Source organism: Dipteris shenzhenensis, chromosome 26 (assembly GCF_047967505.1).
Source record: "Dipteris shenzhenensis isolate YYH24624 ecotype China chromosome 26, Dip_SZ_1.0, whole genome shotgun sequence".
NCBI classification, from domain to species: domain Eukaryota; kingdom Viridiplantae; phylum Streptophyta; class Polypodiopsida; order Gleicheniales; family Dipteridaceae; genus Dipteris; species Dipteris shenzhenensis.
The window spans coordinates 49,390,831-49,406,103 of record NC_141621.1 but is presented as its reverse complement, the minus strand read 5'-3'; the positions used below and the strand labels follow the sequence as shown (position 1 = coordinate 49,406,103).

At 41.4% G+C, this 15,273-nt stretch overlaps 1 protein-coding gene across 1 annotated transcript in view; it reads right to left on the bottom strand.

Moving 5' to 3' along the window:
* MOR1 (ARM repeat superfamily protein) overlaps positions 1-15,273 on the bottom strand; it is a 90,587-nt gene that overhangs the window by 55,416 nt on the left and 19,898 nt on the right. The window contains exons 4-6 of the mRNA XM_087397552.1: positions 5,809-5,888; positions 5,506-5,683; positions 5,305-5,369 (exon numbers count right to left, since the gene is read on the bottom strand). Of these exons, the coding sequence (XP_087253678.1) occupies positions 5,305-5,369; positions 5,506-5,683; positions 5,809-5,888 (323 nt within the window). The remainder of the gene's footprint in view (positions 1-5,304; positions 5,370-5,505; positions 5,684-5,808; positions 5,889-15,273) is intronic.

Sequence of the window (15,273 nt, the reverse complement as noted above, 5' to 3'; positions counted from 1 at the left end):
AGATCATCAGCATAAATAATGACAATAATGAAGCTATCATTTGTATTACAAAGAGACTAGTGCCTGAAGTGGTGTCAAACCTTTTGAAGAAGGCATCTATATTTGTGTACCATGACATGGGTGCTTGCTTGAGCCCACGAGGTGACTTGTGGAGCTTGCAGACTTTTTGCTCTTGCCCCTCCTACACAAAGCAACGTGGCTAAACCATCATCCAATCACCATACAAAAAGGCTGATTTGACATCCAACTACCATAGAAGCCATAAGGATGTTGCAATGGAAAGCAATGTTCTCAGACCTTGCCACTAGTTCCAAAGCCTCTTTTAAGTCTTACCCCTCTTCATAGAAGTACCCTTTGGCAACTAGTCTTCCCTTCTACTTGTCAATGTATCCATCTGATCTAACCTCCTTCTTGTAGACCGACTTGCATTCTCTACAAACTCCCAAGTGTAATTCTTAACAATGGCATCCATTCCCTGTCTCATAGCATTCTTCCAATGCACATGCTTGTCTACCTGATTAAAACCATGAGGGTCCTCATTATCCACATCATGAAGGCTGCATCTGTTAGCCACTGAGAGGGGGTGCATTAGGTTAGGAAGATAGAAAAAAGCCAGTGGGCTTAATTAACCTAGAGGTGATCGTGCAAGTTACTCATTAGTCCTAAGTGGGATTAGTATCCTAAGTAGACTAACACCAAACAGTAATCTACCATTGAGTTTAGCGATGGCACCTTGTGCATCCAAGAGCGTCTAGTCATGGCTCATGCTTGATCTGTTTTCGAGCGTTTCAACAATGAGTTTAAGTGATCGTTCCATTGCATTGACAAGTATCTGTTTGATAGCTCACTTGGATTGACTAGGTTGTGCATGAACAGAAAAGACACCTTCGAGGACACCATGGATTGTAAAGCAGAAGAACCACTATTTGTTAACAAATGAGTTCGTGATCTGTTTGATAGCTCACTCGGATCGACTACGTCATGCATTAACAGAAAAGACACGTTTGAGGATACCAGTAAGTACCACTATTTGTTAACAGAAGAGTTCGGAGTTAGATCATCAATGGAGGATACACTATAGGCATCGACAGTGGATTCGGTGCAAGCCCAAGTCTCTAGCAGCATATCAATTAGACAGATTGTGGACATCAGTCATGTAGCAACAGACAACAGATTGCTTGGGCAAAGTGTGAATGCCAATGATCATTTCTGGCAAGCAACGTCTGACCAATAGGGTTTGCACCACAAACTAGTTTTGCTTAGTTTGAATCAAAGTCACGCACTAGTGCATCATACTATTTTAGTTAATATTTTAGTATGGTTTTTTCGTGATGAAGAAACCTTGAATCAAGCATAGGAAAAAAACACTCGCAGCGTATTTATACACCATCGTGTCTTGATTCATTCATCAATGTACACAATTGTATGTTGAATTGATAATGCAACAAACCTTGCAAATCAAGCTTGCAAATTGTAGATTGTCAACAACCTATCAAACTGAATATGTCGAGAAGGCCTTTCAATTATTTTTTAGTGTTATCTTCAAAGCATGGAAAATTCAAGACATTGCTTGGTCAATTTGTTACTAGGTGCAGTCTTGGTATATTGTATCAAATTTCGTTCTTTGTTTATCGAATTTGTTAGCACTGCCCCCTTAGGGGCAGAGCTCTAGCTACTAGAAAGATACTATTTTGGAAGCCCTTTGAAAGGTGGACAACAGCAGTTTAGTACTCAGCCACTTAGCCACTTGGGGGCAGTGCTGTAGGCACGTGTGCCACTTGTTTACTATACTCACAAACAAACCTTGACATTGAACTATAAGACTAATTTTTAAAGCCTTTGCATTTTTTTAAAATTCTTTAGCACACATTTCAGCATAATTTGTCAATACTTTGCTAGTTGAGTTTGGCAAAGCACTATAGATACATTTAAATAAAAGCTTGAGCATAAATTCTCATTGTTTGAATTTATTCACTTCTTTAATACTGAATTAATCAGTTATATCTCCACTATGCAATCTTCTCACGCACTTCAGGTTAGTGCTGAGCATGCTTTTAATGAGATAGGCTGTATGCTAGATTTAGAGCATAACCCGCTACCGAGCTCATAGTCAAAAATCTTTACAAGAAGATCTTGCTGCCCTTGAGGAATTCTGGAAATCCTTGCATGAATTCTGCTAGCTTGAGCTGAAAACTGAGTCTTTGAAAAGAAAATTACCTATCTTGATGACTCAGTTACTACCTTAACCACTTTATTGAATAAGTTATTCGAAGGTCAATGTAGATGAGAGAGACTGGAACACTAAAATGGCAAATATCCATACGAACCAAGGAACTGAGACAACTTTACGGGTGGTGGTACACCAGCCTCATCTGTGGAGAAAACGCTTTGCACTAAAATCTACTCCTCTTAAGCCACAAGTAGCTGAGGTTTGTCTCTTGGCAACAAAGCTTATAAGTGGTGGTTGAACTGGCATGATAGCAAGTGTCCTAGTAGCTGGCCAGAATTTAAAAAGATATTTCTCAAGAATTAATTTGGACAAGAAAAGTCCTAGGAGGCATGGGATTGCTTCTCAAGGTATTACTTCCAAAGAACAAGAAAAGTCCTCAAAGGCACAGGATTCTTTGAGTATTGAAGAGTTCCTATTGAATCACTATGTTGCAAGGTATCATGAGGCTATTCGTAAGTTAGAATACCTCACTGAGTTTCACACAATGGGGTGGTTATATATGGTCTTTTTCCCCCCGAGAAAGAGGGTTTAAATATGGCCTTAAAGATGATTACAAGGTAGGAGTCCGTAATGATGCCCCAAACTCCTTAAATGAGGCTATTACATTTGCTCAGATCTATGATGGTTCATTAGCACATATAAAGCTTCAATTGAGACTTGTGTCTTTAAAGTCGGTCAAGCTTCAAAACCTTCTTCAAACGAAAGTCTAATTTTAAGCCTTTCAGTCTTTAAGAAGTATAAAAGGACTATATGGGTAAAAGGTTATGTTACCTCCTGACCAGTATAGAAAGGCAATTAAGGATCAGCTACGTTAAGTATTCAGGTAAAGATCACATAACCAATTGAAAACCCTGAGTTGGCAAGACTGTTTATCCAAGTAGTTTTCAGGTTATATGAGTTACGCACCAGTATTGTTAGTGACCAGGACAGTAAGTTTGAAAGCCATTTCTGGAGGGGTGGAAACTAAATTGACTCTGAGCACGTCGGATCCACAATTAAATGGTCAAACAGAACACATCAATCAAGATATGTTGTGTGCTTATGTTAGTAAATGGCAGATAAATTGGGAGGAGTATCTTCCAATTTTTAGACTTTCCAATAATAGTGCAAAGTGTTCAACTACATGCTCTAGTCCATTTATGTTAACATATGGATTTCAGCCTAGATCTATGCCATCTGCAGGGCTTGAGACAGGCAGCCAAAGATATTCTCCAAGACTTGCATTGCACGTTTTTCATATGAAACCAATACCAGAATTGTGCATTGCTCTTTAATATTCAGCTTGTAAGCATTTGCAACCTCCATCACACTACTTGTGGACTGATTTATTGATTGAAACCACTCTTCTCGACCAATCATGTGCTTGCTAGCACTAAGTCTAATCAGAAATGGTGGTGTTTGAAAGTAGGCAACTCTCATCTACTAACATAAGATGTTCATGCTGCTAAGTAGGCATAGCTTATCATCATCGAAAGCATTAAGGATGGCCTCCCCATGATATTCAGAAACCTGTAATTTTTGTGGCGCCCCCAAATTATCAGATGGTCGGATCCCACACATGCATCCAAAACATCGCATAACTTTGCATTTGAAAATGCATCTGCCACAGCTTGTGGCTGTAAATAAATCTCACCTTCCTGGGGTACTTATTCATCATGAGCTGGCTGATGATCACATAGAACTGGCCACCCATCCAAATCCATAAGATGCCTAATTGTCTCTGCTACAAAGAGATGTTCTAATCCATAATTGCTTTGCTCATTGTTCAATGGCCGATTTGCATTATTGAAGGTGTCATGGACTGTCTTACCTTGCCGTCCTTTATCTTGTTCTGCCTTTTCTTCCTGCATATATTCTCATAATGCCCCATCCTCCCACGATAATTGTGTTTGCCCTTTTTGTAAAACTTAGTTTTCCTACTCGAAAGTTATGCATTATGGCTCGCATATGCATTGCCACCACCTCCTGTTCTTGCAAGAGAGACATGAGAATTTGATGCAATCTTGAAAAACTCAACCATGCCTTTGTACCTGCCCAGGGGCTACAAAAGCTTGGTCATTGCCATGATCTAAATCCATGTGTTGCATGAAAAAGATGAAAACCGTATTTTGCCTAAGAAAAAAAGCAAGTTTTAAAGCTGCACACTTTGAAAGCCGAAATGCAACATATATTGAAGTTTCTTCAATTGACATCCCTTACAAGGAAGTAACACAAAAAGTTTATAGAGATAAAAGTAAATACAAAGGCGTGAAAAAATTTGATATCAAGAACCAGCAATCCATACTGAGCTCTCAGATGTTCAAGTGAATGTAAGACACCATTCTCGTTCTAGTATATGCAAGCTGTTGACTTTTACCATAGGCATCAGCTTGGACACCTACCTGAAGATAAGATCTAAGGAATACGATAATTTGGCTAGTAAGAAAGTCACAAAATTCATGAGAATAAATTTGCACAACAATCAATACTGAGCTATCAGATGTTCAAGTGAATGTAAGACACCATTCTCGTTTTCAAACTAGTATATGCAAGCTGTTGAATTTTACCATAGGCATCAAAGATCTAAGAAATATGATAATTTGGCTACTAAGAAAGTCACAAAATTCATGAGAATAAATTTTCACAACAGATGGACTTGGAAACTCAGCAAAAATCTGGAACAAATAAACCATATATGAACCACGTAAAATAACTATATTTTCAAGGAATGAAGGGTCAACACTTTAGATAGAGTGAAAAGGCACAAAGAGACATGTTTCAAAATTTGATCAATTGAGATGAACTTACATTCTCCATCTCCTGTTCATGCTATCAAATTGTTAATGCCCAGCATGACCTTAATATGCTTGCTTACTCCTCTTACCTCACTTAACCAACCAAAAATATACTTGCATACACCCGCTGAAAAAGAGGCATCTAATAATGAAATCAGAAGACCATGTCATGCATTGCAGGCCTGCTCTACGATTTTGTGATTAAAACTAGGCTGCCTTCATACTTCTTCACAGTATCTTTCAGATCTACAATCTCCACAAAGAAACTCCTTTGATCAATGAACACTCTAGGCATTTCACCTGATCTTGCGGGTGGGTTTTGGAACTCCAGTCACAGCACCCATCTCTGCTTCAATCTCCTTTTTCTGCATAATCAATAATGGTGGCAAAATTCTAAAAGCAAGTATTGCACTTCTGTTATAAATGAAGATACATGATAACATGAGGTGCCAATATTTCTGTAACTATTGACAATGAACAGAAACTTGCACCCCTACTCACCATGGTATCCCGCATTTTCTCAAAAAGAATTGACTTTACTGGTTCCTTTCCAATCCATCTACACAATTCTATTGTGAGACCCTTAGCAGAAGCTCTAACATTCTGATCTTGGTGATCGAAGAGTTCTGGTAACATTTTCAGAATTCTCTTTGGAGGAACAACCTTTGTCCCAAATTCACTGCAATTGCAGAGCAGATAGTTCAATGCACACCCAAACACGAAAAGAAGGCATAAAAGGATCATTTTGCTATTCACAACAATTTCAGGAGCTACAATAACACTCTTAAACCACAGCTAACAGACCTGACTGCCTGAAACATGACGTCAATAGCTGGCACCACCGCTTTTGCTACCTTGTTTTTTATGGCTTTCTCCATAGTTTCCTGCAATATCACTTTCATGCATGAGAGCAAGTACTTCACTTGAAATGAGCGAGTACACTCCAACTCCATCTATGATGATAAAGCACTGCATCTTGCAATTTTTTTAATCTATTAAATAACTGTTTCGGGCTTGGATTCGCTACAATCTATACACAGCAATCACAGCATCATGCATTGGTAAAAATTACAAAGTGCAGTCTTAATCGCAACTAAAAGAACAACCGAATACACCCCTTAAAAATGAAGCAAATGAACACCCGTAGTCTCAAGAACCAAGACCCTTATCAACACGAACACAGACTTGATCAGAGGCAAATACACAACTTAACGCTATCTTGAACCTAATTCCTTTGAAGGTCTAGACCTCAGACTCTGACATTAACAATATTACAGTTGGGATTTGAAAACTCCCTTGAAGAGAGAAAAGACTCCAATACCCATCCTAAAGAAATATAATAAACCTGGTCTCACAAAGACAGGTGACATCACAAAGCCATAAATATTGACAGCTTAGCTAATAGGGGCACCTCACATAAGTTGATCCCGTACAAAATTCTGAAAAAATGTGCTTCATTGCAGGACAACTGTTTGTAAATATCACTTTTAACATTTTTGTCACCTCAAAATGGTATGAATATTGTGTGCCACCATTTGATACTTCTCTCAAGAAATAAAGTATAATCTTTATTAGAATTGACTTCAGTCAAAGAATGTTGACTTTGGTGAACTAAGAATAAGTTTATTGTTTTACTTTTGCTTTGCACAATGCAAAAGAGAATTGCGGGGACGCCCACAAGGGACTAGGATTAGTCCAAGAACTAGTAACGCATGCATTTTGCTAACCTTTAATAGGTTAAAGTGTTGAAGTTTGTGTAGAACTTGGAAGAGTGCTAAAAGGCTCAAAAAGAAGGAGCGAGAGGCGAAAAGCAGGTCCCACAAGGCAAAAAGTACCCGGAAGATGGCGCCATTAAAGAAGGACCCACTGGGTTCTAAAAAGCGGATAAAAGCTGTCCCAAGGTGGGCTAAAAGCAGGAAAGCTTAGCTTTTGTAAAAAGTAGCTTTAAAAAAGCAGATCTAGCTTTTAGCTAGGCCAAGTCTATAAAAGAAGGGGTCTCAGAGCTCCTAGATTCATCATTGAAGGCTGTACTCAGCTTCATGCTCTTCTCAGAGCTAGTTGTATAAGGTTATTTTCTATTGCAATAAGACCTTTGGGGGGGGGCCTGAGCTGCTTATCATACTTCAATACCTAGATGAAGTGTGGCCTTCGAAGAAATTGCTTCCAAACAGTCCCTACGCACAAGCACAAGCGCGCTTCTAGGCAGACTTCGTCGATAAGAAGGTGAGCATCGCCAGGCCTGATCATCCTTATTTTAGCTATCTACGTCCGTACCAGTACGCAATTTTGTTTTCAGTGTGCATCCTGATATTGAATCAAGTAAAGAGCATGTCTGAAGTATATTTACAGCTCATTTCTAAACTCCAAGGTTAGATTCGCAGCAGAATTAATGAGGGTTCGTGTTCGGTGCATTAGATCTATGATGTAGGCGGCCGGATTCTGACATGCTATGGCGAGGATCTAGAGAAAGCCACGAGAGACTTGCCGGATACCTTCATCACATTAGACAAAGCCTTGCAAGACTTGAGCAGTGGGAAGCCCTACTACAGAGGCGATTGCATAGGCTTCGTCGATGTCACCCTTGCATCTTATATAGAATGGCTCAAGGTATTCGAAAAAATGGGCAGCTTCAAGCTTCCAGATGAGACAAAATGCCCTCATCTCAGAGCATGGACGAAAACTGTGTCAAAATGTGCGAGTGTGAAGGTAGCCCTTGAATTCGCCCCTTTCCACAAACTAATGGATCCAATTGGTCACTAATCACAAATGGCTCCACTATTTTAAAAAATTCTACAACTTTGCGCTCGAGCATCGGATTTGCGTCAAACTTTTTGCATCAGGTTTGTAAATATGCATTGGATTAACAAAAGTTAGAAGATTTGAGCGCTTAGTTGAAAATTTTCATTTCTCATTTTATTAAATCATTAACCTAAGCTAAACCCCTAATGTAAATTAATCTGCATTTAATTAGGACCCCCTAAGTTAATTAAACATACTCCTCCCCCTCCCCCTCCACCCCCCTCCCGTCCGTCTCGCCGTTGTGAATTGCTCTAGAAGGCGTTTTCTCTGCTATGATCTGCCCTAAAGCCCTGAAGTAGCTGCGAGTTGATGCCAGAAGGGTGTTTGGGAATATTGGATCTGTTTTCACGTAGCTTGTTCACGCAAAATCAATCATCTTATCAAAGTCGTTCCAATATTGAGATCTTTTCAAACCTTGCCGTTGTCAATCTGTAAAGAATTTTGTTTCGTTTTCTTGCCACATGTCATCTTCCAAATTTTCAGCTCTGCATCAAATGCAATTTTTTGGCAAGAAATTTTCTGGAGTCTAGACTGAAACCAAGAGGATTATAGGTTCCAAAAGCCTAGCACTAGAAGATTCAATCTTGGTCAAATCAATGACTGCAAATCTAGAAGCCATAAGTTTATGATACTAGTTGGCTAAAATCTGGATCATAGACTGCAAAAGCAATTTCTCAGCTATGCAATAAGATGGCTGAAAAGAAAGGAATCGATGATGTAACACTTATCAACTCAACATTTTTAAAGCCTTGAGGTACCATTGTATAATGTTTCTGTCAGAATTTCAAGTGTTAAAGCCCACACGTCTGCACAGCGGATAACAAAGACCACCTGTTTCCAATACACACTCAACAATTATCTGAACCCAGAAACTGTAAATGAGCCGGGAGATAGAGCAGCACGGTACTTCCAAAAAATACTCAGTTTAAAGTCACCACAAGAGAGGCGGAAATGCTTCAGGATGAAAGCACATTCAGCAGATTGCTGGACAAATACAATCTGAAAGGACTGAACAAAACTGAAGCATGAATGACAAGGAAGACTCCCTATTTCTGCTTCTGTGTGCCTTCAAAGGAAGAGCTTAATGGGATCTGAAATAGGGGCTGTACACCCTTTTTATAAAGGCAGTACCCTGTCCTGACCAGAGGAGGGTTGAAGAGTGGAGTCCACCAGACATTATACATCATCAGGGATTCCCCGAACATGGAACATTAGGTTGTTCACGATCCCTGGTTGTCGCAGTAGGTCTCCACCCGTTCCTACATTGCATTCTCAGTGGGACCTATTTTCTTTGTCCTCATTAAAAACCAGGGAGAATATTGGCAAGCTTGCATGCCGGTTTTACGGTAGCTGAAGGGTACTACATGATATGGGATCATGTGTCACACAGGGATTGATTTCTTCGGGTATTGTGTTTTTGATTGGGCTGGGGATGGGGACACTCGACGTTCTAGGACCGGCTACTGTTTTCTAGATGTGTGAGGGGTCATTTCCTGGCTTAGTAAGAAGCAACCAACGTTGGTCGCTCCTCCATCCATGGAGGCAGAATACAGAGCGGCCTGCATGGCATTGTGTGAATCCTTCTGGCTCAGGTGGATCCTCAAAGGCATGGAGGTTCTACAGGAGGTGTTGGAATGGTCACCTCCCCATCTGTAAGCCCCCATATGAGGAGAGCATGGGGGAGGTAGACCTGGAAATATTGGGGCTGCCACATGGGCAGCACATGAGCTGCCATGTTGGCAGCTGTCAAGGCAAAGGGCAGGCCATGGACCTGCAATTGGAGGCGCAGCATGGAGACCTGTTTGGGCAGGCTTGTGCGCAGCAGTATTGCCTGCAGCAGGTCCTGAACAGGGCGCAGACCTGAACGGCTGCATGGCGGAGGTCTGTGGGCAGGTATGAAGCCTGCAAGAGGGCCGTCTAGCAGCAGCCCAAAAGGGCCTGCTTAGGGCCCTTATATAGGGCTGGTTGGACCAGCCAACCAGGTCGGCCAACAAGAAGACTGGTCGGCCAGGATGAGGCTGGCTGGTCGGTCCATTCAAGGGGGCCTTGAGCCCTATAAAAGGAGGGCTTCCATGCCCTCATTCTACATCCTCTGGAGCAGCAAAAGACAGGCAGACAGGAGCAGCAGAAGACCCACTCTTGGAGCCTATTCCTGAAGGACCAACTGGAGAAGGAAGAGCTGCAGACTGAGCTTGGAGGGCTGCCTACCTAGGCTGACATTCAGAGCAGCAAGGTTGAGGAGAGGATCACTCTAGACAGAGAGTCTACATTTGCTCAAGGTGGACCACGGGGGCTCAAAGATCTAGAAGTGCTTGGCATCTAGTAGGAGAACCTTTTGGTATTGTATCTTGTCCTACTTTGTGGACGGACCGAAATATAAAGTGTTGCTTCTATATTTGTCTCTGAGCATTGTCTATTTACTGGCTTGCACATCTATGCACATAAGTTTAAGAAGTGTGTGATTCCACACCCCAAACGCACACGCATATATGGGGAAACAAACCCCCCTTATGAAAATCTTGTATATGTATATTCATGGAGAGAAATGGCATCGTGAAGTCAAGCACGTACAGCAAGAGGAATTTTGTATCGAACCTGAGTATGGCCATCATCACTGCTTTGGAATCTCATCTCCGTAGTTTTCTTGAGATATGAAAGCCCTCTCTTCTTCGTGCCATATCTTGATCCCCCAAAAATAATGCAACAGGCCAAAGTCAGTCATCTCAAATTCTTCATGCAAGAGAGTCTTTACCTTCCTTATCTTGTTGCCCCTTCCGAATGAAGGTACAGGTTTGCATCTAACAAACTTCAAGAAAGGCAAATTTGTGAGAAGTAGCCATTGATGCATTGGTACCATGTTTGGGGAGCCTAATTCAGCCCAATTATTTATGTTTTATATATAATTCATATAAATCACATTTTTTAAACCTGTTTCTAGACGAAACGCCTGGCAAAGTCTAGAAACGTTTTTTGTGACACTGCTTAGAACATTTGGGTCACTCGCAGTAGTTTGGTGAGGGACCCACAGGTAGCCTCCAAAAGCCAACCTGATTGCTGGATATGATCTATACCGTACATGAGAGACAATGGGTTTTTGGATGACAGCCAAAAAGTGTGTGCGCTTCTGCAAGGCTTATCCTGCAAGTGTATTCTACGCATTCACAGATCAAGGCATCTATTGTACGTATAGTCCCCCACCCTGGTTGTCGGCCCATGTTTCTAAGATTCCCTAGGTAGTGAACTAGGTTCTCTAGAAACAGGTTGGACAACAGCCAGCAATTTTCTTTACTGGCTGTTTTGTATGGTTGGTTTTCTCTCAAGCTTTAATAGAGGATTCTTTTCTTTGGGGGAAAAAAGGGACTAACCGTATAGCACAACAGGTACCCAATGGTCATGAGATAAATAAGGTTGACCAATGGCTATCTATAAATTATGGCATTGAAGATATTGCTCCTCGACATTCACATGTGATACTCTGATACCTTGCCTCTAAAATTGCCGTCACAATTTGCATCACGATCTTTGATCTTCTGTAGCTTTAGGCGTAGCAGGCTACCATGGCTAGCATTGTCCTCTTCTATGGCACTTTCAGCAGGAAAGGACCAAAGGTGTTGGTATGCACGCACAGAGAGATGGTTTGAGCAACTGGCGCTCCACATGGATAGACTACCTCCCTTCCAATACAACATATATGCTTTGTTTTCTCCCCTCCTATCACACGAGGTCAACCAAGTTATCCGTGAGGATCTCTTACAACTACACACATTCTAGACCTGGTCAGGACCGAGTGAACTCCTAGTGAAGCTTAGCTTCTACATAGATCACTGCTTACATATCACAGAGGAGTGTTTCATTGACCCCCTAGGATACACATGGATTGACATCCTGCCGACCTGATCATCCGATCGCCCGTTGCCTTAGCACTAACCCCATGAGTGTGGGCATACCACCTACATCCCATCCCACCGACACGTGTCACTTCCTATCCCTACGCCCATCACCATAGCACTTAGTGTGCTACACACACACACACACACACACAAGGACCATATGGAAAACATGTGGGCAACCTACAAGGACTTTACAAAGAATCGCCAAAAAAGAAGATGCAGAAAATCTCATTCGATTCTACACTTGCCTAAGTGCGGTTGTCCAAGGGGACAAAGCAAAAACGGGCTGAGAAGGTGACTAGTTTCAAGGTTGTAAGAGATAGGTATCAGGATTATACCAGCATCATTTTTCGTCCTGATGAAGTGTTCGACAAAGTCATCGTTGCATGCACTGCATGTGAGAGGGGAGAGATCACATATGAAGCCCCTTCATTCATTACAGAAAAGGCAAAGAAAATAGAGGTGACCACTAGAATGTGGAGGCCCGTGAGGCCAGGACCACTTTGGGTTAAAGGACCCAATTAATGATTGCACCTCCTTCAATGAATACCCCACTCACTGAGGATCTCTATTGGGCAATTCCGGGTCTCTTCACATAGACTTCGTATCGAGAGCGACAGAGCAGAGCGACTACCCAAGGAGAGGCGCATATGCACATTATGTGACATGCAGGAGGTTGAGACAAAGGAGCACTTCATCTTCAGGTGTCTTGTTTACTATGAGATCCGAGGGTGTTTCTACCACCTCTTCAGAGATAGCTATGGGATTTTGGCCCGATTCCTCTCCTACCCAGACCAGCGATGTTTGGCAGGCTTCATTCATGAGGTACTCAGACACCACGAGAGGATACTTCAAGCACTGAGACAAGAGCAGACTTTTTACTTGGCTGGTCCCTCTAAGAGCTCTATCACGGAGTTTTTTCACCCAGATCACATGGACCCCCACGAGACGAGGCCTCGACATGACCGTGACCCGACAGCTCAGACAAATGGTTGACACACAGATTACACTTGAGGATATCCCCTCCCTGTTTAGAGTCGGAGCCCGACCGACAGGGGTCAAGGTAGCCCTAGTTAGGCGCAGAGCTATGACTAGGAGACGTGCCAAGGCCGCACCCGTGAGTGGCCGACAGCACTCTATCGCCGATTTCATGCCTCCATTGCCTTATCTACCCTGATATCCTAACGATGATAATGATGATGATGATGATGATGATGATGAGATTGATATATAGTCGACCACCCACATGACTTATGACTTAGTACTACCATTCTTCATTTTTTGGGTGTGGATGCTCGTTTAGTAGCTCCACCACCACAGCTCATTTGTACCAGGTTTTTCACAGTCTCATAGACCCATCGGTCTTCCGAAGACTTTAATAAACTAACTTTCTTTCTTTTCTTTCTGTTCTTCAAGATGATGATGCTTCCATTAAACAAAGTAATCACATTAAACAATGCATGTCTTCAGCGTCAGCATCCAGAGCTTTGGCAGGCCTCTCCAAAAAGACAGAACAGAAAGGGAAAAACACAACAGTGAGTTTGAAATGAAAATACTTGTGAAGGTTACCGACATTGAGATATGTATGCCATTGATCTGAGGCAGTAAAGGATTTGACATGGGGGTGGGAAGGCCATTTATTTAAGATATCAGAGAAACTATAAACTGTGACTGTTCTAGGAACAACTGCAAATCTGAAAACCGTTTGAGAAACCAGAAAATACAATTCTCTGAACAAAAACAAAAGGCAAAATTAATTAGATACGAGGCAGGACAATCCCCCATTAGACTCGATCAATCATGAGGCCATCTCTTTATCCCCAGGTTTTTCAAATGAGAAGGATATATTACATTGAAAAGAGCAAACGATAAGCCTACTACAAAAAAAATCTTGGACTGAAGCATCAAATGAAGTACTTGTGGGAAAGGACGCAGGAAATCAAGGACTAAATGAAAGAGATAAGGGAAAATGGAAGAGATGAACGCAAGAGAAAAATGCTAAGAAGAAAGGGGCCTAAAAGGAGATCCACCTTCAGACTTACTGCATCACTTAATGAGATGAGGGATGAGAAGATGATGAAGCTACATCTAAATTGAAGGAAGACTGACATAGAGCAAAACAAGCTCTCAACCTGAAGAGTAGTCAGACTAAGCAAAACAGGATGTACATGAGCTTATTGGCAACATCTTAGAGAGAAGATGCCTAGACAAGAACCACAGTGAATTCACACTTTTGACGCTGGGAGAAAGGGAGACAAGCCCATACTTTTAATAATTATATGCACCAGAGCACAAAAAAAATAGGATATATGCGCATAAATCCCATCTCAAAGAATATACACATCGGAAGATCTGCCAAAGGACAATTTGTGGAAAGCATAGAACAGTAGGGAAATGTTGAGAAAACGAGAAAGAGGTAAGAATTGGATTTTGTAAAATGGTAAAGCAGTGGTTTCCCAGGGAAAAAGATTTATATTTCTTCTGAGCTTGGATATCAGAAATTAAAAGGAGACAAATTAAACAAACGAGAAGAAGACAAGAAAACACAGTCTTTTAAATTTGACCTCAGAAAAGCTGCACAATATAAAGGAGACTTAGAGGCAAGGCTGAAGGAAACACAATGGCCAACAGCATTGAAAGAAATGATTGCAAATCTGAGTTGTATTCGAAATGAAAATCTATATGGGACAAATCCAATGAAGCCAAGGATAATAATCTCATGTAGCAGCATTAAAACTCTAAGTAGCTCTGCCACTCAACATCGACTCTGAAACCCTCAGACTATTACTAAGTCCAAATGTAAAAGGTTTACTTTCTATAATTCTAGATGTTCCCATGTAGCTCCCAATCTGCTTGGGAGACACATCAAAAAGATTGTTAAAAACTAACAGGTTGGAACTTATTGATGTCAAACTTCCTTCTGATTTACTTATAATTGCAGCAATAGAGTAGTGCATGACCTTCGTCTTCCAACAATGCACTAGTGCATAGCTTGCACATCCTCTCTTGGCTAACATTCATCCACTAACCAGTTTCAAATTCTGGATCATGAGAATTGACTCCTACCTTGCGTATCATCAGCCTTTTACGCATCCAAATTCCATCTAGGAAGTAGTTCTGTTCTCCATAAACAATCAATGGGGTTGTATTGAAGGTGATTTTTAGTTTGTTCTGTTGCACCAGACCCTTTATTTCCCACATATCTCCAGTATTCATTGCCCATTTCTCAAACCATTTTGGACCCCCCCTTGTACTGTCCTCTTCCCCACTGGCTTTGAGAGCCTTTTGTGGCAGCCTACTTGAGTCCATCTTTTAAACTTTGTTGATGTAGCAAATAAATTGATGAAGTGCTTACCCTTCTACAGGGACATCCTACTTCTGCTAGTAAAGAGTTGGTGATATGGTTCCCAGCTCCTCAACTCCAAATCTCTTTTGGACAGATTCAATTATTTTCCTACTTCTTGTGCCATACTCGCCAGCCATATGTAAAACAAGTGGCTGAAGTGAACAAGAACATTTGTTTCGCGTTTCAATGTCAGCGTTTTAAACAATTGGCTGCAACACGGAAGCAAATAAGAAC